Source organism: Meriones unguiculatus, chromosome 8, assembly GCF_030254825.1.
Source record: "Meriones unguiculatus strain TT.TT164.6M chromosome 8, Bangor_MerUng_6.1, whole genome shotgun sequence".
NCBI lineage: Eukaryota > Metazoa > Chordata > Mammalia > Rodentia > Muridae > Meriones > Meriones unguiculatus.
The window spans coordinates 8211607-8236908 of record NC_083356.1 but is presented as its reverse complement, the minus strand read 5'-3'; the positions used below and the strand labels follow the sequence as shown (position 1 = coordinate 8236908).

General features: G+C 45.0%; 1 protein-coding gene across 2 annotated transcripts in view; it reads left to right on the top strand.

The window, feature by feature from the left end:
* Positions 1-18472: 18472 nt before the first annotated feature.
* Tmem117 (transmembrane protein 117) overlaps positions 18473-25302 on the top strand; it is a 429918-nt gene continuing 423088 nt past the window's right edge. The window contains exons 1-2 of one of the 2 annotated variants that reach the window (XM_060388756.1): positions 18473-18915; positions 24928-25230. In XM_060388756.1, coding sequence (XP_060244739.1) covers positions 24954-25230 — 277 coding nt within the window. In that variant the 5' untranslated portion in view covers positions 18473-18915; positions 24928-24953. The remainder of the gene's footprint in view (positions 18916-24927; positions 25231-25302) is intronic. The other variant, XM_060388753.1, reaches the window with a different exon arrangement.

Genomic DNA, 25302 nt, shown 5'->3' with positions numbered 1-25302 from the left:
GTTTACTTACTATTAGTTTAAATGTTAATTATATGTAAATGATGGATTATAGATTTCCATATGTATACATAATGCATTTTAATCAAATCCACTCCCATTATCCTCTCTTTGGTTCATTCGATTTCCTGACAGGCTCCCCTTTCTACTATCATTCACTTTTTAAAAAAATAAATTTTTAAGCTTGAATGTGAATCACATCTAAGAAAACTAAAAATATTATGATGTATATATACATATATTTTCTGAATTACAACATTTTCTTAAACATTAATGCATTGCATGGTTACCCAAGAATTCACAAAAACTTCCTTGTAAGACAAGGGGTTTGGAATTCTCTTTGATGGCTCCTTTGTGGAAAAACTGACAAACGTGGGCAGAAATCAGCGCTTTTCTCAGAATTTACACTGCTGCTGTGTCCTTCGGCCTTTTGCTACCCACAGCCTCAGACATGACCCTGGCGTGTCTGTTCAGAGCTCTCAGGAGCTGGTCCTACATACAGGCTTTTCTCCTTTAGGAGAAACCACGTCTGTCTGCTGTTTCATGTCTATTGTCAGTGACTTCGTATCCATGGAGAATTGGGGTCATTGAAGGGTAGACTGGGACAAGACCAAAACCTCCACAGAGGCACACTTGTCCTGCCTGTCCCACTGTGTTCTCCGCGGGGGCAACACAGTTTACCACACACAATGTGTATCTGGCATTTAATACATTAAGAGTAAGTGACCACAGAGCATAAAGGTTTAAGGCCGCTGCCCCAGCACTCTGGAGTTAGAGGCAAGAAAAACACAAGTTTTAGGCCAGCCTGCTCTACATATGAGATCCAGGCCTGCCTAGGCTAGTGTGAAATGCTGCCTCAAAACAAATCAAAATTGAAAACAGAAACAAGAGTCCGCCCCAGAGAAGAAGCAAGTGAAGACTATTTGCTAGTGCAAAGAAACAGTTACTGCAAGGGTTTCTTTCACAAGCTCAGATTTGTCCAGAGGCGTCTGGCCTCGCGGTGTGTGAGGAGCCCCTCACTTCTGAGAATTCTGACCAAGTTTTAGTAAGAAAGATTGGTTTAGATACCAGGACTCAAAGCCCAGTTCCATAGGATGTGGAACTTGTTGGGGGGAGGGAGTAGGGGGAAGGGGAATCATGCTCTAATGAGCTACCCTCTTCCCCTATCCTGGGTACTTTCTCTCCAGGCTCTTTTGAACTGGTTTCATGCTCCCATCAAGACCTTTTTGTTTTTTCCAGACAACCTCACTTTGGCCATGTAGGTCCATTTTGCTCGTCAGGGTTCATTACACTCCTCAGAGCAGCTCACTTCAAGGTCTTAGATCATTGGCTGTCTTCTCTCCTCACACTGCTTGTTCAGGGAGGAGCAGATATCCAAATAACCACAGCTCGTTTTCCCTGGCTCCTGTCAGTGGAGGAGCCGCTCTAACCTCCCTCTTGTTTTTCCTCTCTCCCCCCTTCCCCCCTCCCTTAACCCTTCCTTTCTTAGGTGGCCATTGTCAGTGGCCTGGTATTTTCCACTGTGCTATTGTGCAGTAGAGTAGAAGGTGGGGGGGAGGGCTCCCCAGTGGATTCACACTGTTAACACGCATTTTGGATGCTGATAAAGGAGATGAAATAAAGAACTCTGAGTTCTCGGCAGTGCAACACATCTTGTTCTACGGCGGCTCGGGTCTGGAACACAAAAAACAACGCTCGAAGTAATAAAGCAATGCTCATAAGAAATGTTTAGTTCTAAGCAGGCTAAATTGCACACTTAAGATTTTAGTTCATGTGCCTTCAGAAGGCAGTAGTTCCCAGTGAGGAAATCTCTGGGCTCTGACTTTTCCTTCTGAGGCTGTCTAGTTGTGTGATTCTGAATGAGAGGTAGTAAACAGGAGACAGAAGAGGCTGTGACAGCAGGCACCATTATTAGCCCCCTTATTTTTGGTGCTGTACTATTTCTGGGTTATTTTGCCCTGTTCACATCACCTCTAGGCTTTGACTATGCTGGCTTTGTGTGTGTGTGTGTGTGTGCGTGTATGTGTGTGTGTCTTCTTTGGGTTGCAGCTCCACTTGGGTACCACACTCTCCACCCCCTACCCCCACCCCGACAGACCTAACTGGCTCCGGGCCTCCATGTCCAGCTTTCCGCAAACTGGAGTCACCTGGGAAAAGGCAACTTAAGTGGGGAATTAGACTGGCCTGTCAGCTTGTCTCCCGGGAGTTTCCTTGGTTAATGATTGATGGGGGAGTGCCCAGCCAGCTGTGGGCACTGCCACTTTTGGTCAGGTGGTTCTGGGGTGTATAAGAAAGCAAGCCAAGAGAGTACTGTCGATAACAATCCAGTGAACAGCACTCCTCTGAGGTTCCAGCCTCACTTCCCTTAGTAAAGAACAGTCCCCTGGAAGTATAAGATGAAACAATACACCCCAGCTAAAGGCTTTTGGTCAGTGTTTGATCACGGCAACAGAAACCAAACTAGGACAGCAGGTAACTGGAAGCCAACCCAGTAAACTAATTCACAGCAAGGTACTTGTTCACAGATTCATCAAACTTTCATCGTACACCCCAGGCCCTGTGCTGGAAGTGAAGTCTTCAGGGCAGTACCCGTGGCTCTGGGTTTACGTACTCCTGGGTTCAAATCTCACCCAGTCACTTGCAAGATGTAGGTTTCAGGAACGGTTACCCACCTCTTTTAGAAGCCTCAGCTTCTTCCTTTGCAAAAAGCAGACCAAAATGAATTGTTACACAAGTTTGGAGGTGGTGGGGGGGAGGTTGTCTGTCCCAGTCAGGGTTTCTAATGCTGCGACCAAACGCCATGCCAAAAAACAAGCTGGGGAGGAAAGGGTTTATTCAGCTTATAGTTCCACATTGCTGTTCATCACCAAAGGAAGTCACGATAGAAACTCAGGGCTGGAACCTGGAGGCAGGAGCTGATGCAGAGGCCGTGGACAGTGCTGCTTACTGGCTTGCTCCTCATGGCTTGCTCAGCCTGCTTTCTTATAGAACTCAGGACCACCAGCCCAGGGATGGCACCACCCACCATGAACTGGGCCCTCCCCCATCAATCACTAATTTAGAAAATGTCTTAAAGCTGGATCTCATGGAGGCAGTTGTTCAGCTGAGGCTATTTCCGATGACCCTAGCTTGTGTCAAGTTGACACACAAAACCAGCCAGTACAGGGTCTTACAGGTAGTCATTGTAAGGACACATTACATGCCCATGACTATTATTATGTTTACTCCATATACTAAATGTATAGTAGATACTATATTAAATGCCTATTTCTATAGGATGTTTATTCTATTTACTACATATCACACTGTATGTATAGTAGGTACTATATTACATGTCCACCACTATATGATATTTAGTCTTTACATGTATGATTTATGTGGACTTTTAAGTTTGGATGTAAATTGTTAGTGGTTTAGGAATGAAGGATTGTAAGTCTTGTGACAAGTCGTTCAAACATGTTTAGGGATTCCAGCGAATCTGACTCATCAACACAGGCAGCCTTGACAACAGAATACCCTGGTGTCAGTGTCGGCGGAACTGATGCAGATAGAGCCACTGCAGGAAGAGGAGGTGTTATGGGGATACACAGAGGCCTGTTTCCAGATGAGGTGGCCTGGCTATAAAATGCCAGGAAACAGCAGCTGACAACCATGAAGTGAAAAGTAGGTCACTTGGTAGGAGTCAAGGTGTCAGGTAGCATACAAGGTGAAGAGCTCAGAGCCATAAACAGTAACAGGCTGTGAAAATGCTACAATAGCCATAAACGGAAGGAGCACCTTTCCACGTGGGATGGATGGGAAACACACACACACACACACACACACAAAACTGTTGGCTGTGCAATGACACCAGCTGTGTCATTCTAAACACAGAAGACCATGATAGAGAGCCCCAATAGCTGGCGGGGGCACCAGAATGGGAAGGCAGAGCAAGAGAGCAAGGGAGTAAAGTTCCCAAATGTCTTGTCTGCCTCCTGAATTTCTGTTGTACTTTTCGAATGGTTATGGCTTCAAACTTTGGTGTGCCAAATTCAAGTAGGACATCTATTTACTTACATATCCTGTGCTGATCATGGACCCCTGACCAAGGTTGCCCTCATGTGTTTGGATTGGAAAGGGTCACGGTAGGCAGAGGTGTCTGCTTCACTATCCTCAACGTCACTTCATTATTTTCCAATCCACGGCTGTTTCTGCTCACTTTACTTACCTTCCATCCACTAACTGTGCAAGTCTGGCAAGGTGGATGGGATAAAAGTGGAGCTGAAAGAACAAGGGTTTTGATCAGCTCCATATTTGGAATGTAGTTTCAGACAAACAAACAAGCAAGCAAGCAAGCAAACAAGACTCAGCCATCCTATTCCAGATTTCACTTGGAAACGTTGCTATGATTCCTATCCTCCCAGAGTTACTCAATCACAAACTAGAGGTTCTCAAAGGGAACTGTCAGTATCACTCTAGTTTTTCATCACTGAGAGGAGGAAACAGCAGGGAACGTTTCAGGTGGTTCCATTGCTGTCAGGCTCCTGGTGTGGGAGAACATCATGGCAGAAGGGTGTGGCTTTGTGTCATCTTAGAAACACTGTGAGACCGAAAGGAAGGGTCCTGGAAGAGAATATGTGCTTTGGATTCGGCCTCTAGAGACTTATTTCTCCAAATAACAATGTGTTAATACAGAACAGGGACTCTATTCTATATTAACAAGTCCTTGAAGTCAGTAGTCTCACGATCCGCTCACCTCTCAACACTGCCACCAGCTGGTGGTCAAGCAAACCTTTAACACAGCAAGCTTTGTGGGGTGATGCTTTCTATGTAACATAACATTTTTTTTAAGTTATTAAAAATAAAATCTCGAATCCAAACTATAATGTAATATCTGCATTGATTTTTCTGGTATCTGATATGTTGATTCTATGCGGAATGGTTTGATTAAAAATTTATCTAACCCCAAGTCCACTACGTGTTTAAAATAAATTGAAGTAATTTGGAAACTGAGCTTCAAGCGGAAGAGCCAGGCCTTCTAGCCTTTCAGGGCCACTCTGGAGTCCTCAGCATTCTGAATAGTCTAAGATGCTGTGATAAGGTCCAGGTTCAGAATGAATATAAATATTGCTTCTAATATACTGTTAAAACATCAGGCAGAGGTACAACTGAATAAGAGACAGATGGTTTTAAACAGCCAGAAAAAACAAGTTCCTACGCACTGTGCCTAGAAATGTACCCTGGGAAAGCAATCTTTCCAGTCTCTGTTGAAGGCCTTAGCTGTACCTGAAAGGTCAAGATGTCAGTCAAGGGAAGAGATTTTGGCTGGGAGGAGTCATTCTTCTAAACACAATGCTAGAATGTCATTTGATAGGGGATGAGGGTGAGGGTGAGATTAAGAACACACATATCCATTATTTCCACTTGGAATCTTCCTGAGTTGACAGGTGCAAAATCTGAATTTACGGTCTTAAATGAGTAGAATGAACTTAGGTTTTTATAGGTACTAAGAGAGTCTCCCCCTACTGAAAGCAGTGGGCATGATTTAAATATTTTGGAGTTAACTGCCAAGAAACTATACCATTTCCTTGAGTTAAAAAAGAAAGTCTTCTTTTTCGAGCCATAAATTATGTTAATGGCTTGAAACACAATTGTCCCAGAGAAACTTGGGAGAGACATGTTGAATCATGGATTCTGCTCATCAAAGCTGACAAGATTCAATTTTTTTCAAGATAAGAATTAGAGTGAGGGATTTTCTTGTTCCTTATTTGCATGAAATGTGCTTCTATCAGCTCTATGAGTGGAAGTGTAAGAATCTTTTCCTTAGAGACATTAATTTCACTAACTTCATTTAGAGCCACTTCTCAGCTTGTCTAGAGCGAGGTTGCTAATTTCTAAAAGAGGAACACAGGCAGAGAGAAACTGTGTCCACTCTCATTTTTTTCTTTTTTCATTTTATATTTTATAATTGTTTTCATTTTTATGTATCTTACTTTAAAAAGTATGTGGGATTTGTTTGTTTGTTTAATGGCAGGGGTCTATTCAGGCACTTAATAGTTCAAAAGTACAAGGTGGAAGGTTTCACTGCGGCAGTTAGCGGAGTTAACTGCACCTTCAGTATGTTGTTGGACCTCTTCCCCCCCTTTTTTTCCTATCTGCACTTGAAAACTGGCAGGTAAAGCTACCACACAAGTAGATTGTGTTTGTACTCATTTAGCTATGGCTAAAGTCCTAAGTGTTTCTGTGAATATCAAATTCCCCATGAAAATAAAAAGTCCACAAAAGTAAGTGTTGAGGACATATTTTTATTCCATTGCCTAAGAATTAAATAAAAGAAATTAACTTTATTTATTTGTTTTTGATAATTAATGTGATCTCTCACCGTATCTCCATTGCCACCTTCCTTGGCTTACTCTTGTTCTAAGTTCGTATTCTCTTATTCTTAATGTTTAAAGGTACTTTTGTGGCCTCGGCTCACACTTTTACATACTTTTAATAGAGTCAGAGACAGAGTCTGACAGGCATTTTAAAGGATCACAAGCCTTCATAAAGCCTCTCTCTTCCCTTCTCATGTCTCTCTAACTTTTCTTCTTTCCTGCTGTCTGCTCTTTCAATTGAAAATACATCTGAGCAGGGAGTCACTCCACCAAAAGTAATGTGGTTTCTGTACTTCCTGCCATGTGCTTTCTAAGCCAGGAACTCAGTGAATCAGGAGTTCAAGGCACAGGTGAGGAGGAGAGGAAACATGATGCCCATGAGATCACTAAATAGCTTGGGGTGGGAGTGGGATTAACGGAACCAGTTTGTGATCTAATTATCTACTTCCTGGTGAGTATCCCAGACAGTCTGCATCGAACTTTAACTTGCTTATTTTTGCTCCTTGGCTTTGCCCAAAAGAGAAAAGAAAGGGATCCCATCTGTTTTCACCTGTCTCTGGGAGTCCTTACACCTGTCTTTGTTTCTGCCTGTCTCCACGTCCTTTCCTGCAGGCTTTTCTGATTTCAGGTCTAAAGGTAGATCAGTGACAGACCCCCCTGTAAGGTGAATTTCCCTATCTTGTTCCTCCGAACAGTATCGCATGTCCCCTTATAATATTACAGGAGGGCTGTCTGACCAAACAGCATTGATTTCCCCTACTATAATAGCCTGGATTACAGGAGGTTAAATAGCACTGGACTCAGGAGGTTGATTTTGAATTCCAGAAATGAGTTCTATTTGGTATTGTAATCGTACCTTGGCCTTTTGTCATACGTTCCTAATAAGGGCAGTTGAATTATCCTGTTAAATTTATGAAAACTGAATAAAACCCATCATTCATTCACTGCCCACGTCTTCAGAGAACCTAGCATTCTACGCCTTACAGCGAGTGTTTGCAGGCATGTGTTTCAGGCAGAATGAACATGTCACTGCGGACAGATGTGCAGCAAGCACTCTTGGTATTCCGCAGCTCTGTAATTTCATGCCTCTTGCCCACTTTATTGTTCTCATAGGGAACTGCAGAACGAGCAGATGGCTCACTCCTAAGACAGAAAAGTCTCAGACACACCCAAAGATAAGAAGATAAATGCTCACCAGACCTATTTTTCTACAATCAGTATAAATGCACAAATGAATAAAATGTCCATTTATTATCAGCTGGCATAGATTGTATAAAACCACAGAATCTTGGAGATTAGGTTGGCTTAATTTTTCTTCTCTCCAATGCCCTTATTATTCACAGGACAAGTCTTGTGCCTTAGTTAACATATACTTATGCATATGGTATTACCTTGGCTACCCACGCAACATTAATTCCATGTTTAAACGGTTAAATAAGAGGCCTGACCAAAACAGAACATGCCTGATTCCTGTTTTAATTTTCCTTTTTTTTTTTGTTATATTACAAATGTGATTATTTTCAAGGCACATGCATCGGGCCATCAGTTTTCTTTAGTGGGGATGAGTACCTAATCACACTCCACCAAAAAAGGTACATTTTTTACAGTAATTTATCTTATGTTACATTTCTATAATGTTAGCCATGAGGTCGCAGAAAATACATTGGGAGATCCAGATGTGAGTGTGATCATGTGAGTGGGAATGTCTAACACTGTTTATCTTTTCGTGGGGGTGACCACAAAAATAACTACAAAGAAATGCAGGATTATGAACTTTAGAGCATTTTAAAAACTCCAGAATGCAGGGCATGGTTGCATTCACCTTTAATCATAACACTTGGGAGGCAGAGGCAGAGGCAGAGGCAGAGGCAGAGGCAGAGGCAGAGGCAGAGGCAGAGGCAGAGGCAGAGGCAGAGGCAGAGGCAGAGGCAGAGGCAGAGGCAGAGGCAGAGGCAGAGGCAGAGGCAGAGGCAGAGGCAGAGGCAGAGGCAGAGGCAGAGGCAGAAGCATCTCTATGAGTTCAAGGCCAGCCTGGTCTACATACAGAACTCCAGGACAGCCAGGACTATACGATGAGACCCTGTCTCAATTTTTTTTTAATATAAAGAAGGTACTAGAAGGTATTCCAGAATATGGCAGATGTTTGCTTGTATGATTTCATTCGATTGTGAGTATTGTCCATGAATTGTTTATCATAGTGAAAAAAAAAAAATTAGATAAGATCTTTGTTGGCCAGCCAGGTTCACAGCGTGCACAGCGGAGAAGAATCTGAAACCCAAGCTTGGCTAAAAGTCTCCCCTCTTTACTCTACATTTACACGTTTACATCTTCTATATATTTATGTAAGCTCAAAGATGAATTCATCAAGAGAATGACATACACAGTAGATCTAAAACTCACCTCAGAGTTCAGAGAACAAAACAATATGGGGTGAGGGGGATGGGAGATGGTTCAGCTGCCGAACACTGTTGTACGAATGTGAGAACCGAGTTCACATCTCCAGCACCCATGTACTTCTTGGGTGGGAGTGGCAGGTGCCTGCAATGTCTGTACCTGGAGGCAGAGAGAGAAAGAGAAAGGAAGAGAGAGAGAGAGAGAGAGAGAGAGAGAGAGAGAGAGAGACCCTGGAACAAGCGAGGCTGGCTCTTGAGGCTAGCTGAATCAAACAGCTCTACATTCGAGTGAGAGGCAATATCTTATATATTTAGTACATATTATATTGTATATATGGTAAGAGTGCAGAAAGAAGACCATTGCAACAGAGAAAAGAGGCAAGCAGGAGGAGGCAGGATGGAAGAGGGCAGCGGGATTGGCAAATAAGAGCAAGAGGCAAGATATGCGCTGTGAAGACGTTATAATGAAGCCTGTTATTTTGGTATGGTAAAAACAGTAACTCCTTCTCCCTATGATTCTCCAACTTTAATGCACATATGAATCACTAGGGGTGTGTTAAAATGAAGGTTACAAGCTCGCCCTGGGAGGGTCTGAGTCACCGTGGAACCCCGGGGAGGTAACGCCTCACCTTCGTTGACTGTAACCCAGATGGTGTGCAGAAGGTTCTGTGAGAGACAGTGACTCACCACTTTGCTTATGCTGGTTTGTCTGTTTTTCAGCCCCGGTTTCTCACCCGAGTTAGAAATGTGTACGTACAACCGCTTCTCGGAAATCACCATCTCCACTGTAGCTCTTAACTTGCCAGTGCCTTCATCCAAATTTATTATCTTCCTTCAAAGCCAGTGCATAAGCTTTATATATGTGTGCCATTATTTGTTTTTTGTTTTTTGTTTTTTTCCTGTCAAGTTGACACAAACTGGAGACATCTGGAAAGAGAGAGCCTCAGTTGAGAGACTGCCTTTGAAAGATGGGCCTGTGACCAAATCTGTAAGACGTCTTCTTGACTGATGTAGAGGGTCTCCATCTGTGGCCAGGCAGTTTTGGGGTGTGTAGGAAAACACACTGAACAAGCCAACAGAAACACACCAGCAATCAATTGGTGTTCCTCATGGCCCCTGTTCTAGTTTCTGCCTCTAGGTTCCTACTTGAGCTCCTGTCTTGGTTTCTTCTTTGCACACATCTACTTAACCTACTGAGATTAACAACCACCACCAACAACCACCAACCTCCCCCACCTCTTGGGGCCCTGGCATTTATATACCCTCTGAAAAGTCCCCAGAATTCCAAATGTCACACAGTCACAGAAACTGTCTGGAGCTGGCAAAACCAGTCCCCTGCCAGAGCATGATGAAGTCTGTCTCTTGCTCCTTTGTGGGTTCTTCTTTTTCACACCCTTTATCTCTACCCCCACCTGCTTTCACCGCCTAATAGAGAGGAGAAAGGGAGATCTGAAACTAGTTTCTTTCCCAACCCTTCCTCCAGCCCAGTCCCTTCAAATGTTTGTTGAGGCATTTGTTCTTGCCTCAGTTCCCCAACAGTGTGCTTAAACAGTCCCCTCTCCCAGCTTTCCCCATACTGGCAGCTCAGCTTCTCCAGGCTCAAGCGTCTCCTAACAATATCTTCTGCCCCAACTGCTTGCTCTTCTCCCTCAGTTTCTCTCAGGGTTTTTCATACCCAACACTGAAGGTCAATAGGGTCAAGCAGTTCTAAGGGCTAAGAATTCCTTAAGGTTGTCAGTTGCTCAGCCACTGGGGGGGGGGGTCCTTTAAAGGGCCAGGTGCATAAGCTAAATCACACTACAGCCCGAGGTAAATCATAGTCAGCTGCTGGGAAGCAGCCCCACATCCCCACGCCTGGGATCAAAATAAAAACATTCTTAGAATAGCTCCGTGTTTTTTTGAAGAAACCAAAACCCCCACATTCTCACTACACTAGCCCCCGTATTTTTTATGCCATTGAGGTGTGCCATCAGTTTAGCTTCCCGAGCAAACATCTAACCCTTGAACTTTTGGTGAGCGTGGCCTAGGATTCAGGATGCGCCAGCACGCCCGCCCACTGTGCAGCTCTTGAGCTCTCCAAGGGTAACACGACGGCTCAGCCATTGCACCCTGGCATTCTAAGTGAACGTCACTCTTCTGGGAGAAGAAAGAGCAACAACTGCTTTATTTACTAACGCTCAAACTGGGCCAGACGCTCTGTTGCACCTGTATTAATTCAATATTCCCTTGAAGCCACCGGACTCCCCGTGTAGTGCTTGGCAGCTCAGTATCCCCTGAGTTCTGGAGCGAGAGCTTGTTTAACATTCAACTTCCTGTCATTTAGAACCCTAACCCACCCCCACAACACACATACACACACATATGTATATATGTATGGATGTATCCTATCACAGTTCAGTGGTGAAATAAACGAAGTTTGAGCAGTTTTAGTTAACTTATAAAACACAAATTATATTTATCATTAATCAAATGATTTCTCACATGAATTATTTTTTTACTGTATACTCATAAATAATCTGGCACTGTGCAAGAAAGCGTGGCATTTAGATGAGAGACGCTGTGCCTATTTATGACTATAAATGTAGTATGTTTAACAGTGTGCCCCCTCCCACCCAAAGCCACGTGTACCCAGAAGCTTAGAATGTGATGCTGTTTGGAAATACGGCTTTGCTGATGTGCAGACAGTCATGTACCATGGCACGACCCCTCAGCCAGCATAGGTGATGACAGTCCTACATTCTTTCACCTAGTGACATCCTAGCCATTTTTGTGCAAACGGCATACTCTCAAGGTATTCACGCCATGGCAATAAGTCTAACTAAGCAGGATGGTTTGACATACTGGTGAGTACAAAGCCAAAATGAGCACGGGGGAATGGAGCACACATTTAAAAGATTAAAGCTATGAAAGGGAAGGTTCTTGCCAAAGTCAGCTTTCTATGGTTGTTTGTCATGGTGTTCTAGAGGAGTAGCTAAGTGAGAATAGGAGGTATTAGCTAGTGTGTTAAAGAAGGGATGTAGGTTGTAAAAATATTGTGTACAGTACTTTGAAATTAAATATCATAATGACTAACAGCACATGCATGCTCACTATAAGCTTGTGGTTAATACCATTTGAAACTCATCTTTTTTAGAGAGAGTGTCTTACCATGTAACCCTGGCTGGCCTGGAACTCATGGTGATGCTTCTGCCCCCCAAGTTCTGAGATGATCAGAGAGCCGCAATGAATGGTTGAGACTCGTCCTTTTAATGATATCCTAAAACGTGGAAGAGCAAACCAGCCGGGGACTTTCGACTCGGTATCTGTAATGGAGAAGGGGTCCCAGTGAGTTTTGGGAAAAGGCATCAGAGCTTGGAAAAGACATCCAAAGAGCTTCTTTTGTTTCTTTGTTGAAATGTTAAGGAGAGAGGTTGGTGCCCCTCAAAGAGGGTGGAGAGATGGACTCCTCCAGTGAATGAGAAGAGGGCGAGGATCGCTGTTTATGGCTACAGTAAAGATGACCCTTGTCTTCAAACATGCAAGTAGACAGTTTTCACTTCTTTCTATTTAAGTTCCTGGTGCCAGTTACCTCTCTTGTCTTTCATTTCAGTCCTGTACCCTGTCTCTTATTGCTAAAATGCTTAAACAGAAAAAATACATTCTCATGCTGGCTTTTCCTATTCCTCCAAATAGTGTATCTCATTACTTCCCATGTATTCTCCAGTCTTAGAACAGCCTACAACATTCCTGCTGCTTATGGCTTCTTCAGCCCTCTTTCCCCAGCAAGCCCTCTCTCCTCACTCACCCTTTTTGCCTCTTCTTTTCCTTATCTCATGGCTTCCTCAGCATACATTTAAATCTTCTAGGTACTGGGCATTGTTTCTGCTGTTCCTTCATTCCTGAAGTGTATTTTTAATCCTTTTCTCTGTATGTAAATTCCCCTCCATTTTCAGTGCTCCAGGTAAGGGTCTATTGTCATTCTCTAGCCGTCTATTATCTGTTCCTAAAGATAGCCTTATTTCTCCATTTCACATCTCTGTGTTTCCTGGGGGTGAAATTGGCCTTGATGTTAAAGCCATCTCTGCCAAGTACATATAGGGGTCATGACCCGACTCTGGCCTGGTACTGAGCGTGAGCTCCCTGAGGACGTGCACCTGTTTATCTTGGAAACCCCTGTGCCTTGTTCTCTGATAGACTGTATATTTTAGATATGTTTATTGATCGGACAGTGTATTTGGTTTTTTTCAGAAGCAGAAAGCTCTTGACTTGACAGCCAGCATGTTTTCGTACTTTTGTGTTGTCTCAAATCAAAGCTCCCTTCACCTTGTGGGTTCTACCAGCCTTCTCTAAGAAGAGCCTATTAGAAATGATTTTATGGCAGGCAAAGAACTAGGAAGGGAAGGCTACCCTGAAGCTGCTCATAGGTGCGTTTGTCTTTTAAAGCCAGCTGTCACATTCCTGTTCAAAGACACCGCCCCAAGCAAGCACTGTGCCCTGGAAATGAGACAGGAGCCCATTCTCAGGGTTAGCCGGGACTGACAGGGGTGGTGGTGGCATAGGAGACAGGAAGAGGTGGTGAACAGCACTGTCCCACAGTCGCTGAAGGAGGAATGAATGGCCCTCTGAGGGAGCTGTTGCAGTTATTCAGATCCTGTAGGAAGCTCAGTGAGTGAGTGCAGGCAATACCAGCCACAATGCAGGTAACAGCTGTCCCGCTAACAGGATGGTAGGTCACTGTTTGCATGACTTCTTAGTCTTGAAGACTGTCTAGAAAGGTCTCTTTGTCTTGCCCTTTATGTGATCAGGAATGCGTGGGCCAGCTCTTAAGTTGAAGGATGTCTGCTGGAACTGCAGGCTATAGGTAGGACAAGGGGGGAAATAATGAGAACAGCAGCATTGTGGCCAATTTAATAAGCACCAGGCCAAATGCTAATATAAAATAGTTTTATTATTTATTTATGTTTTTAAAGACAGGGTCTCATGTATTCCAGGCTAGCCGCTATGCAGCCAAGGATAACTTGAACTTCCTGATCTTCCTGTCCACATCCTTAACTCTGGGATTACAGATATGCACTATGACACATGGTTTCTGTGGTGCTAGAGATGGAAGCCAGACTTCATGCCTGTTAGGCAAGGGCTCTACCAAATGAACTGCATCCACAGTTAGCAGATACCATTAACTCCTCAAATGTTTCACGAAGCAGAGGCTTTGAACGTACACAGATCCTCTGTCCCATATCTAGACTACTTGACTCTAGCTGTTTCAACTCGACAAAAACAAACAAACAAAAACAAACAACACAAACTAACCAGAATATAAATGATGTTCAAATTTCTATTCTTGCCTATTTAGCAATAAAGTATTTAAGCAATTTATATTCAGAGTATATAATTACCATTGCCCAGATTGACCTATTGGAAGTTAAAGATAGTTTTAATTGGAATCCATAGTCACAGATGCAAGTGTCCTTGATTGGCTCTGTGGACAGAGTATACAGATGCTTACAACCATGGTTTCCCCTTGATTTAAAAGGGCACTGTCTTAGTTAGGGTTTCCATTGCTGTGAAGAGACACCATGACTACAGCAACTCTTATGAAGGAAAACATTTCACTGGGACTGGCTGAGAGTTCGGAGGTAAATCATCTTTGGCAGGACAGGAAGCATGTAGCACCCATGCAGAGACAGTGCTGGAGATGGAGCTGAGAGTTCTACATACATCTGGATCTGCAGGCAGCGGGAAGAGAATGTGAGCCTTTGGGCCTGGCTTGAGCTTCTGAAACCTCAGCACCTGCTTTCAGTGACCCACTTCCACCAATAAGGCCACACCTTCTAATAGTGCCACTCCCTATGAGCCCATGGGGACCATTTTCATCCAAACTGGCATGGGGGCCACTTAGCACACAATCTGGTCACAGTCAAAACTTCTACCAGTGACTGAAAAAAAAGTATTGAGACTTCCTTTTTCTGAAAGCAAGCAAATCACCAGTAAGTTGTATTCTTCAGTTATCAGGGCATAAAAGGTAAATGGTGAAACATGGATCATGCACTCATTTCTGATTTTTAAACCTCAAAATGGAATTTTTACATAGGAATTTTACCTTAAGACATATTTCTTGTTAATTTTATCATTTGACGATTTTGAAGTGTGTATATGCATTCTGGTCACTCTTCTCTCTTTTCTCTTATTGTCTTGCCCCTTTCAATCTCTCTCCTTGGCTACCAGTCACTTCCCCAGGCCCAGGACTTTTGTTGTTTTGTGATCCATTTAGTTTGTCCAGGGACATTTGTGTGGCTCCTGAGTTGGAACTAGCTATTGGGGCCTGGTGGAGTCATCAATGGCTATACAGTTGAAGGCAACCATGACTCCCCTTCTCCTTGAGTCTGTCTGCAGATAGATCTCACACACACACCCACTCACACACACACCCACTCACACACATGTGCTTTTACACATACACATTCACACGCATACACACAATTTTAAAGGTGTGTGTTATTAGACTGGCTGATATGATTGATGGCTAGGAAGTCCAACGATGACCATCTGCATATTGGACAAGCAGAGAACTTGGTAGTCTGAAGCCTCAGGACAAATGATGTAGCCCTAGTACGAGGCTAAAGACCTGGAAAGTTTGTGGTGGGAGGCAGAGCAGATGGAGCTGGAGGCTGATGTCCATGGGTAATGGCAGCACCAACTGTTCTGGAAGAGTGGGGCTTGTATGCACTGGCTGGCTTCCTCCTTCTTCATTTTTACCAGGACCTGCCCGGTAGGGGCATTGGATAACATCACCCACATTCAGGGAAGGTCTTTCCCCTTTGTTACTGTCCCATGTGCCAATGTGTCTGGAATCCTCACAAACTTACCCAGAAGTCTTTTCTTCTGGGCATCTCTCAGTCTTTTCAGTTTTTAATCAAGCTTTCCCACCATGCTGATTAAACAGTGTCTATCCTTACCCCAACTCTGTCTTCAACTGTGGCCAACTTACTAAACCCACATTTAAGATGCGCAGTGCTGTTGAGACTGGAATTTGGTTGGCGGGATGGGAAATCAGAAGCCCTGCCATGTTGAATTCTCTTGTAAACTTCTAGCTATCGCCTTTGAAACCCATTGATGGCCAACTCTGCTGGAAGGGGCCAGTCTGTGGCCTCCTTGGCTGTGAGCCTTAGCCCTTACTGTCTGAGTGGTCTCTTCAGCCCTTTCCTCTTTAACAGTCACCACTTACACTGAATCAATAGGTTTGCCTTCATAAAACAGTAAGTTTGACAGGAAGGAGGACGGGCATTCACTGACCACCTATTGTATACTCAAAGCTAAAGGTGTTTGATGCACACCAGGTCATGTACAGTGAGGACTGGGATGGAATCAGAACAAACAGGGAGGGCACCGGTCTAAGTTCTCAGCAGGATTTGTTCTTAAATAGGCTGTTAAATCTGTGTCCAGTCTCAACATGTCAGCATTTCAGTGGTGAAGAAAGGAAACAGCAAGGGATTCCCGCTGAAGCAATTTGCCTCAGGCTACTGCTAGCAAGTGGCAGCATCAGGATTCCTATCAACATTCCGCCTTCCAGGGCTTCTTACTGTGAAACCCACATGTTCCGGAATAGATGGAGAGGATGTAGGGGAGGCTGAGGTGTGGACTCAGCAAGCCACCTTGCCAGCTTTCGGCTGCTTGCTCCTTTCGTCTTGCTTTTCTGAGACGTGGAGTGAACTGCCTGGCTCTGTTCACTAAGGGCAAACATAGAGGCGCTGCTTTGCACGTGCTGTCCCGTGCTTCCAGCGACTGGCACACACTAAGCAGAAATGCTGTCCGACCAGGTCCTCACTAAGGCTGGCCCGGAGCATCTCGGTGGCTGCCCAAGCAAAGCCCATAAACTTCCGGGAGGGAGGATGTTTCAGGCCTGCTCCTTGACACAGGCTGGATGGAGAATAGAACCCCAGACACACCGAAAGCACAGGAAATGTTCTCTGAGCTTATTCCTCGTGTTATTACTAAATAAGGAACTGTCTAAAAGTAGGGTAAGAAGCTCCATGCAAAGGAGGCCAGACAAAGCCGCATTTTCAAGTTTCGCCTTACTGAACAGTGTTTGAAGTGGAGATCCGGGAAAACGCAGTATTACAGAATGCACAGGAACAGCGGTTAGTATTTATTTAAAAATGGTGCCACGCACACAACAGATATTATATGGAAGAGATTTATTGGATGGAGGTGGAGAGATAGAGAGGAAAAGGAAAGAGAGAGGGGTGACGGGTCCCCAAGAAAGAAAGTGAGGTGAGAGAGCAAGGGAGGAGAGCAAGAGAGCAAGGTAAGAGAGAGACAAAGTGGCAGGTTGGTCCTTTTATAGCTTGTGCATGCAGCAGCTCAACCTCATCTGCCACACAGCTGGTAGGCAAAACAGGATGAGATCACAGGTTACTAGGCAACCCAGAAGCAGGCTGCCTGTGCGCTAACAACTACACTGTTTAATAATTGTTTGGGGGGGAAAATCCTAATTATAATAAAATCCCAATTATGATAAAAGCACAATAGAATCTAATGATTCATCTGTGGAATTAATCCCCAACTCACTGGAATTCGTTACCTGTTGAGGGGGCAATGGTGAGATTCTGACTCCACTCTTAAGCAGTTCAAAGCATGGTGGGTGTGTTGGGGGCCAGTTAAAATAAATTGAAAAAAAGTGGAAAAGAAACATTATGGTAAGATGCACAGGATGCTGGCGAAGGACACACTCAAGGGAATTTGTAGCAGCACCATGAAAGAGACGGGCTAAGACACAATCTACAGAAAATAAATTACAGCCACAGTGTCAACTGCAAAGACTTGAAGCCAGTAGGAGGGATGGAGCAGGAGGGACAGATGGTGCTGCCCATAGGTCTGGCTCTGCACTCCATTTCAAACTCTGCTGACATCTCAGCTGACTCTTCTCATTAAAACTCACTTCTGTATCCCCAGTCCAGCCAGGAAAAGGGCTGCCCTTGCCTTCCTAAATTTGCCACTGTTGGCACACAAGAATTATCTCCTTTTCCATTTCACAGTGTAAAACGTGATCACTTCCAGCAGCACGGGCTGTCAGTACGCAGTCGCTAGCGGTCAGCACGCTGGATACAGTAACGTTTAACACATTAAAGCAACCAGCTGAGGTAGCAGTTAGGGGTGGAGTAAATGGCACGCATACATAATGGAAAGAGAGGGGTTCCTCAGGCCATGTCAAAGGCTCCTCCCGACACACGCTGCAGAGAACTATGTAGTCGCCAGATGATAAGTGTTGGAGATGTGCTTATGTGTATCTATGTGCATGTGTGCATGAGTGTGTGTGTGTGCTTACTTATTTGTGCAATGTACGCGTTAGTGTATGTTTGTATGCGTGTTTATAAGTGTGCATGTAGTTATGGACACATACTCTTTATGTACAGATAACTACAAATGCATATGTACACAGATACATTCACCTACCTATCTATATGTGTACACATATACACATATCTATGTATATATACATATTTGTGTGTTTATAAACACACCCATATATCTATGTATGCATGTGTGCTTATACACACAGACACATGTATGCACACATACACTAACATGTATACACACAGGATATACACATACATTATATATGTATATAATTATATATAATATATACACAATACATACATATGTATATATATAGAGAGAGACAGAGAGAGACAGAGAGAGAGGAAGAGAATCTCCGAAGGCGGCAGGTGTGAGACTCCTGCCGCCCACTCCTGTGGGCTCCTCTCCCAACCCCCACGCCTCCACATCAGGACACAGCTTCAGGGATGCCGTGTGACCCGGGCGCGTTACAAAGTTAGCGGTCCTCGCTGCCTGCCGCCGCCGCGCAGGTTCCCCGCAGGGCGCCGCTGATGCGGTTCCCGCAGGCCGAGGCCAGGCGGCGGACTCCCTAGGCCGCGGCATCACCGGTGCCTGCCCTGCCCTGCCCTCCCCGGCCCGGTCCGGTCTGGCTCCGCAGAGGCGCGGCGGGCGGGGCGGCATGTGCCCGGCGCGGTCCGGGGCCGAGTCTGCGGCGCGGCGGGAGCGGCGAGGGCGCCCGGCGTAGGCGGCGGCGTGGGCCGCGGTATTTATAGCCGGGTGACAGCAGCGCGCCGCGGCCCGTGTCGCCGCTCGTCCTGCGTCCGCCGCCACGGTGGCCGATCGCGCGCCCTCCGGTGAGTACGCGGCCCGCAGCCCTCCGCCCGCAGCCCCAGCCGCGCGGGCAGGCCGGAGCCCCGCAGCCCCGCGGGCCCGGGACGCGGGAGCCGGCCGGGCGGGGACCCAGCCAGCCGGGATCCAGGGGAGGGGCCGCGGGCAGATCCCGGGAACTTTCCCGCTCTGCCGATCCCGGGGCGCGGGGACCCAAGCCCCCTGGCTGCTGCTTAAAGGAACAGGTTGCACTTCCCAGGTGTCCTTTCAGGATGGAAACGGGGAGGCCTGTGTGTTCGCGAACTCCATCGCGACTGAATTAAAAACTAGTTTTCAATTTCTATTTTGAAAACAATAACACAGGCCCGCGAGCGTGTTTGACCCGTGAGAGAATATCTTGGCTGCCGTGATTCATTCTATGCTCTGTGGAACATCGGTGTGTGTGTGTGTGTGTGATGCTTACCTTGATGTTAGTGTGTGGACGTAAAGAAAAAAGTGAGTTGAAGTATGTAAAATATGAGGTGCCCCCACCCGAGTCTAGGAAGCTTTTATGGTTTGATTTATTTTCTGAAGTAAGCTCTAATCTACAGAATATAGTGGTAAAAATCTATGTAAGAACCATTTCTATCGTGTTGATTTTTTTTAATGATGGATATAGTATCTTCTTATTTCCGCAATCTTTGTGTAGTTTCAGAGCAGTTGGAGACTTTGACTCAGAATGTTCACCATTCCTCCCACTGTCCATCTAATTTGTGTGATCAAAACCCGGCACCCATCAGTCTTGTTTAATTTCCTTTTAGCTGCCAGTCAATTTAAAGATAACTCAGGGCATGGGTGAACTTTAATCCATTGAATATTGTTGTCTCGGAGGATGGCTGTGACAAGCAAATGCTGCCGAAAGGCAGCCTATGCATTTTTGAAGGGTCTAACAGTGCTCTCCACTTCATAACTCCATAGGACTTATCCCCAGTTTGCCATTTCACCGAGAAGCCGTCTTTCTGGAGGACCTCCAAACCAACTTCACTTTTGGCTTCTGGGTTAAAAACTTGCTTTGATTGGTGTCCCAAGGACCTCAGGATAAAAACAAGGGAGGAAAATTACCAAACTTTGATACAATGTGAAGAGGAAGGATGTGATTTATGGATGTGATCCTGTAAATTAGCTGGGTACCACAGATAGCGTCCCCACCCCTGTGCAGAAAGCCACTTAGGTGGTTGCATTGATTGCTTTAGAAGGTTGCGTTTTATTTTAAAGGCCGTGTGGTCTCTGGGCTGGACTGAAAGCAGAGTCCCAACTGTACTTCTGTGATTGGTGCTTATGCCATAAAACCTGTCATGAGTGCTGTGTTGCACAAAAACGCTCAGCTACTCCTATACCTGTCCTTTGCTTGTTTTGTTCTGAGGTGAAAGGGGTGGAAGCCAGAACCTTGATAGCCAGGGGTTGCCTCCACCCACAGCCCTTCTGACACTCGTCCGCTTATCTATGAGTTTGAGATAAAGGCCCGTGTCCGTCCTTCCCTAGGTCTGGCCCAGGAAGTAGATGCGGCTTTGAGTCATTCACTTTTCTCCCATCTCTACTTTGATGGAGTTAGATGCTCCAGTACTGACAGCTCTCTCTGGAAAGGCGTCTTCTTTATCTCCCTGCAGGATTGGCCTGCTGCCCCTCTGTCTTGTCTGTATTCTTCTGTTCACCCTCAGAAATGTTGGCTGGTGAGCAGCTTGAGGGCTTCCCCGCGTACCTCTTTCCTTCATAGATGGGCACATAATGTTGGTTGGGGTTTGTGCTCCGGGCTACGTGGAGGCAGGTGTGCTCAGCTGTGCCAGTTGGCATCAGCATGACCTTGGGCAGAGTCTGCCTCACTTAATCTCCATGTCCTTCCCAATGGTTGATGTAAGGACTAATTGAAATAATATGTGAAAAGCACTTTCCGAAAGCCCCAGGCATATAAATCACACACACACAAAAAAGTCGATAATAACTGTATTTTCTATATCCCTTGAAGTTCTGTTTACCTCAGGAAATATGTTTTTCCAGCTCGGAAAATGTCAGTTTCATTCTAGATTTTTGCCTAGACCATCCCTCCTTACATCCCATCTACCGGTAAATCTCACGGATTCTTTTTATGTGTCTAGAAGCAGAGCTTTGTAAGCTGCCTAGACCTCTACCTGTCTCTCCCCAGGCATTTGTCTTCCTCATCAGCTCCCCTGCTTCCTCCCCACCGTTGCCTTCCTGTGGACTGTTTGGAACAGCAGACACTGTGGCCTTGCTGACACCAAGGGATAGCATCAGTGTTTGTGAAATGGGAAAATAAGAGTGTTTTTCTTACAGTTTACTAGAGATGACTTCGAAGCTCATCAGTATAGAATCTGGTGTCCTGAGTACCCAGTGAGTTAGCCCTTTGTGATGGTGATGAAAATGGGAGTCGGTGCTGACGGTATGGACCGTATGGACCGTGAGTGGTGCCATCATTGTAGGCTTAGGGCTGGTCGCCTGCCTTCTCTCCTTTCTTTAGCACATATTTCCTGTCATATGGCTCTGTCTTTTGAGCCTTCTCAGACAAGGAGAGCTCTTCTGTTTCTGAGGGTTCCACTGAGTTTATGCAGTAGGCATCTATTGATTAGCTCGGCACTGGGCTGGGAGGAAATAGCTCCCGATGATCTCTCTGGTGAGGATCAAGTGAAGAAGAGAAACATGGATGCAGATGATTTCACTAGGGACTTCTAAGAGTAAAGATAAAGGCATTCCCACACACAGCTGTGAGATTGGAATTAAAAACAAACAAACAAACAAACAAAACCAAAATGCTTGCAAATTCTTTGCCTCGTAGCATAGTTCATTGGAAGCCTCAGTCCTAGATTCTTAACTGCAGGGTCAACAAATGAACCGGCGGTTCATGAAGAGGTTTAATATGAACTGCAAAGGTGGACATAGTTTTGGCACCCTAAATCATACCAAAAACTAGAAAGCGGGGCCACAAGGCCGAGAGAAACTTCTGACATCTTTGTGTCTAAAGTCACAGAATAGAGATGAGCAAACATACCCAAGTAACCTCATGAGTGCTTAAGGACTTTAACTTCTGGTATAAGAAAACAATAACTATACTAATGTTTCTCATGGAAAGATCAAATGATCAGTATCAGGGTCCTGCTTCATTCTGCCGGGATGGAAGTCACCAAATGGTTGGAGGCGATAATGAATGAATTAGAAGCATGGCAGAAATAGCTCGTTACAGGACCAGCCTCCAGCCCTGGTAGATGAGAAAGGCTGAGCAAGGCCTGGGCATTAAAATTCTGACTTTTGTTGTTGTTGTTGGGTCTGTGAGGGAATGAGTGGCAGATGCTTAGAGTTTTCATGTCCTTATTTGTAACATGATAGTGACAGGAATGTTCATAGCATCGCTCAGGATTAATGGAGATCGTGCGCTGGTGTAGGGTTCCTCTTCAGTGTCATAGTTCTGCCTCCCAAAATAGGGTAAGTGCTGGGTAGCAGCGGCTGTCTCCAAGAGTTTTTGAATGTGTTCTTTTAACTTGGGCATGTGGGACATTATATTAAGAACAAAAACCCTATAGCAACGCAAATCAAGAGTATTTCATTTTTTTTTTTAAAAAAGGAGTCAAGGGCCTGTGCTTACTCACTCCCTGGCTTCTCCCGCCCCATCCCACTCCCCGGCCTGTGCTCCTGCAGGGAGAGGAGTTGGTGGTGGCAACCTCATCAGTCACCACCAGCAAGAGGGGAGCACAAGTCACCTAGAAGAGAGACTGACAGGACACCTGTGTCTGTGCGTCTGTGTTGCTAGGCACGTAGGAGACTTTTTGGGAATTTCTCAATGGTGGTGGGTTTTGGATACCTCCAGGGACTCTTCATGAAACTTTTGTTAACAGCGGGCTCATTGACTGTCACGGACGTTCATTTTACTCATGTTTGTTCCGTGTCCTTTGCTTTGCTCTTTGGTATGAGGACCACACCTATTTTGGTCTGGAGCTCATGTGCAAGTCTGAGCCGCAGGCCCTGGGAACAGGTATTACTGGGCACTCAGTAAAATCTTCTGAGGCTTGACATTGTTTAGCAGGCTTGGGAATCGAAGATGCAGGAACAATCCATCGGTTTGGGTGAATTCTGTGGCCAGTCCACATGTGTGTTAACGTCACCTGTTTGTAACAGCTGTACCAAATCTTCATCAACTTAGATTATGGCTTTACTTGACATTCATGAGCCAGGAGTATTGGATGGGGTTGTGGGGCCTTGACACCTGTTCTCAGGTCTTCCATTGGCTTTGAATCACTCACTTCTAGCTTATGTTTCATCTTTATTCTTTCCGTGAGGTGTAGATGAAAACCTTTGTCAATGACCTTCCCCTACCTCCTGCCTTCTCCAAGTGTTCAGGATCTGTGAAGGACTCTTCATTTACATACTTTTCCTCCTTGGGGAATACTAGGATATATTACAAAATTTCTGCCATTGCCTCTTAGAGACAAGGTACATCTAGGAAGTTTGCAAGGCCTTGGCTCCTCCTGGTGAAGAAAGGAAAATGCCTGAAGTTGACCTGGTTACTCTAGGGGCTGGCTGTCATGCCCTGGGGTCAGACTCCAGAGACTCAGAGCACAGCTCCCTTGCATCGCTACACACAAACTCTGAGAGTCTAAATTCCCTCCCTGTAAAATGAAGAGGTGGGAATGGTAATGACAGTATTCCCAGGGTTGTTATGACCCAAAACAGGCATACTAATGATGCGTGCAGACTTCCAGCACACAGCTGTGTGGACTTTGCAGGGCCTTTCTTTCCTTATTTAATCTTCTTGGACTATTTTTTTTTTAAAACTGTGAAACAGGCAAAATGAACTGGTGGCTGGAAGTAAAATTATATCCCACACTATTATTTAATATACTTATTAAATCTATTATTTAATATCTATTATTTAATGTATAAACACTTATCGTTGCTGAAGAAACAGGTGTACCTGAGTCTAAGAGCCAAGCCAGCTGACAAAAAAAATGAAGGCTCCTCTCACAAGACTCAGACCCCACAGGAGCTACAGTGTAGGGGACTTGTGGGCAGCTCTTGAGAAGGGGGACCTGAGCAGGACTGAGGATCTGGGCATTGGAATGTTAAGAAGGGTGTTTGGACCACTCTGCTTCCTCCCAGGAAAATACGTAGTATAGACTTGGGTATATTAACTCTTTCTTGAAATTATTTAACCAGACTGTAAAGGATTCTTTTAAAGGGAATTTTCTGCCCATATGCCCATTTGACAATATCTAGAAATAGATTTGGAAGCAAATCCCATATCCGTCAAATGACATCATCACCACTGTGCAGAAAGGGACTTGGGCAGGGTGTTTGGTAATATGTGTTCAGTTTACTTGAACTTTTAAATGGCTTTGCAGGATTACCATAAGGTAAATGTCTGAAAGCATCATGAAGATTTTGTGCTCTGTTCCCCACTCTATGTCATCATAGTCATGATCTCATTAAAAAAAATAGAGTTTCATGTAGTCCATGCTGGCCTCAGACTTGCTATGTAGCTGAAGCTGGCCTTGAACTCCTAAAACTCCTGCTTTTGCCTCCCAAGTATTGTGTTTACAGGTGTGTGCCACCATGCCTGGCCATCACCTCAGTTTGGAGAGTGTCCCTTCCTTTCTTCTCTTTTATTATCTGCCCAGCAGCCCTCAAATGATAGGAGATAAGAATAAACTGGGAAGTGGCAGATCATGTCTTTAATCCCAGCACTCGGGAGGCAGGGGCAGGTGGATCTCTGAGGCCAGCCTGGTCTACAAAGTGAGTTCCAGGGAAACCCTGGACACAGAAACCCTGTTGCAAAAAAAAAAAAAAAAAAAAAAAAAAAAAAAAAAGATGGTAGGATGATGTGAGGACAGAGCTAATGTTCTTCAGCCTGAGGCTTGTCCTGGTGCCGTAGGCAGGAACAGCTGTAGTGTTTCCCTCCTGTCTTCTTGTGGAGCTGTTAAAGGTCTGAGTGGGTCTGGACAGCAGAGAAACGGCTTGTCTTCTGGCTTCAACCCTCTGTCTCTTTCCTCACACAGGTCAAGCAGCACCGAAGGCTTGAAGGATGGGTAAAGACTTCCGCTACTATTTCCAGCATCCTTGGTCTCGCATGATTGTGGCTTACCTGGTCATCTTCTTCAATTTCTTGATATTCGCAGAGGACCCAGTTTCTCACAGTCAAACAGAAGCCAATGTTATTGTTGTTGGGAACTGTTTTTCATTTGTAACAAATAAATACCCTAGAGGACTTGGCTGGAGGATTCTGAAGGTGCTTCTATGGCTACTGGCCATTCTCATAGGACTGATCGCTGGCAAGTTCCTGTTCCATCAGCGCTTATTTGGTAAGTAGCATGCCTTGTGCTGCCGTGATGCTGGCCCTGAGACAGAGCCGTCCACTTCCACAGTGCAGGGCC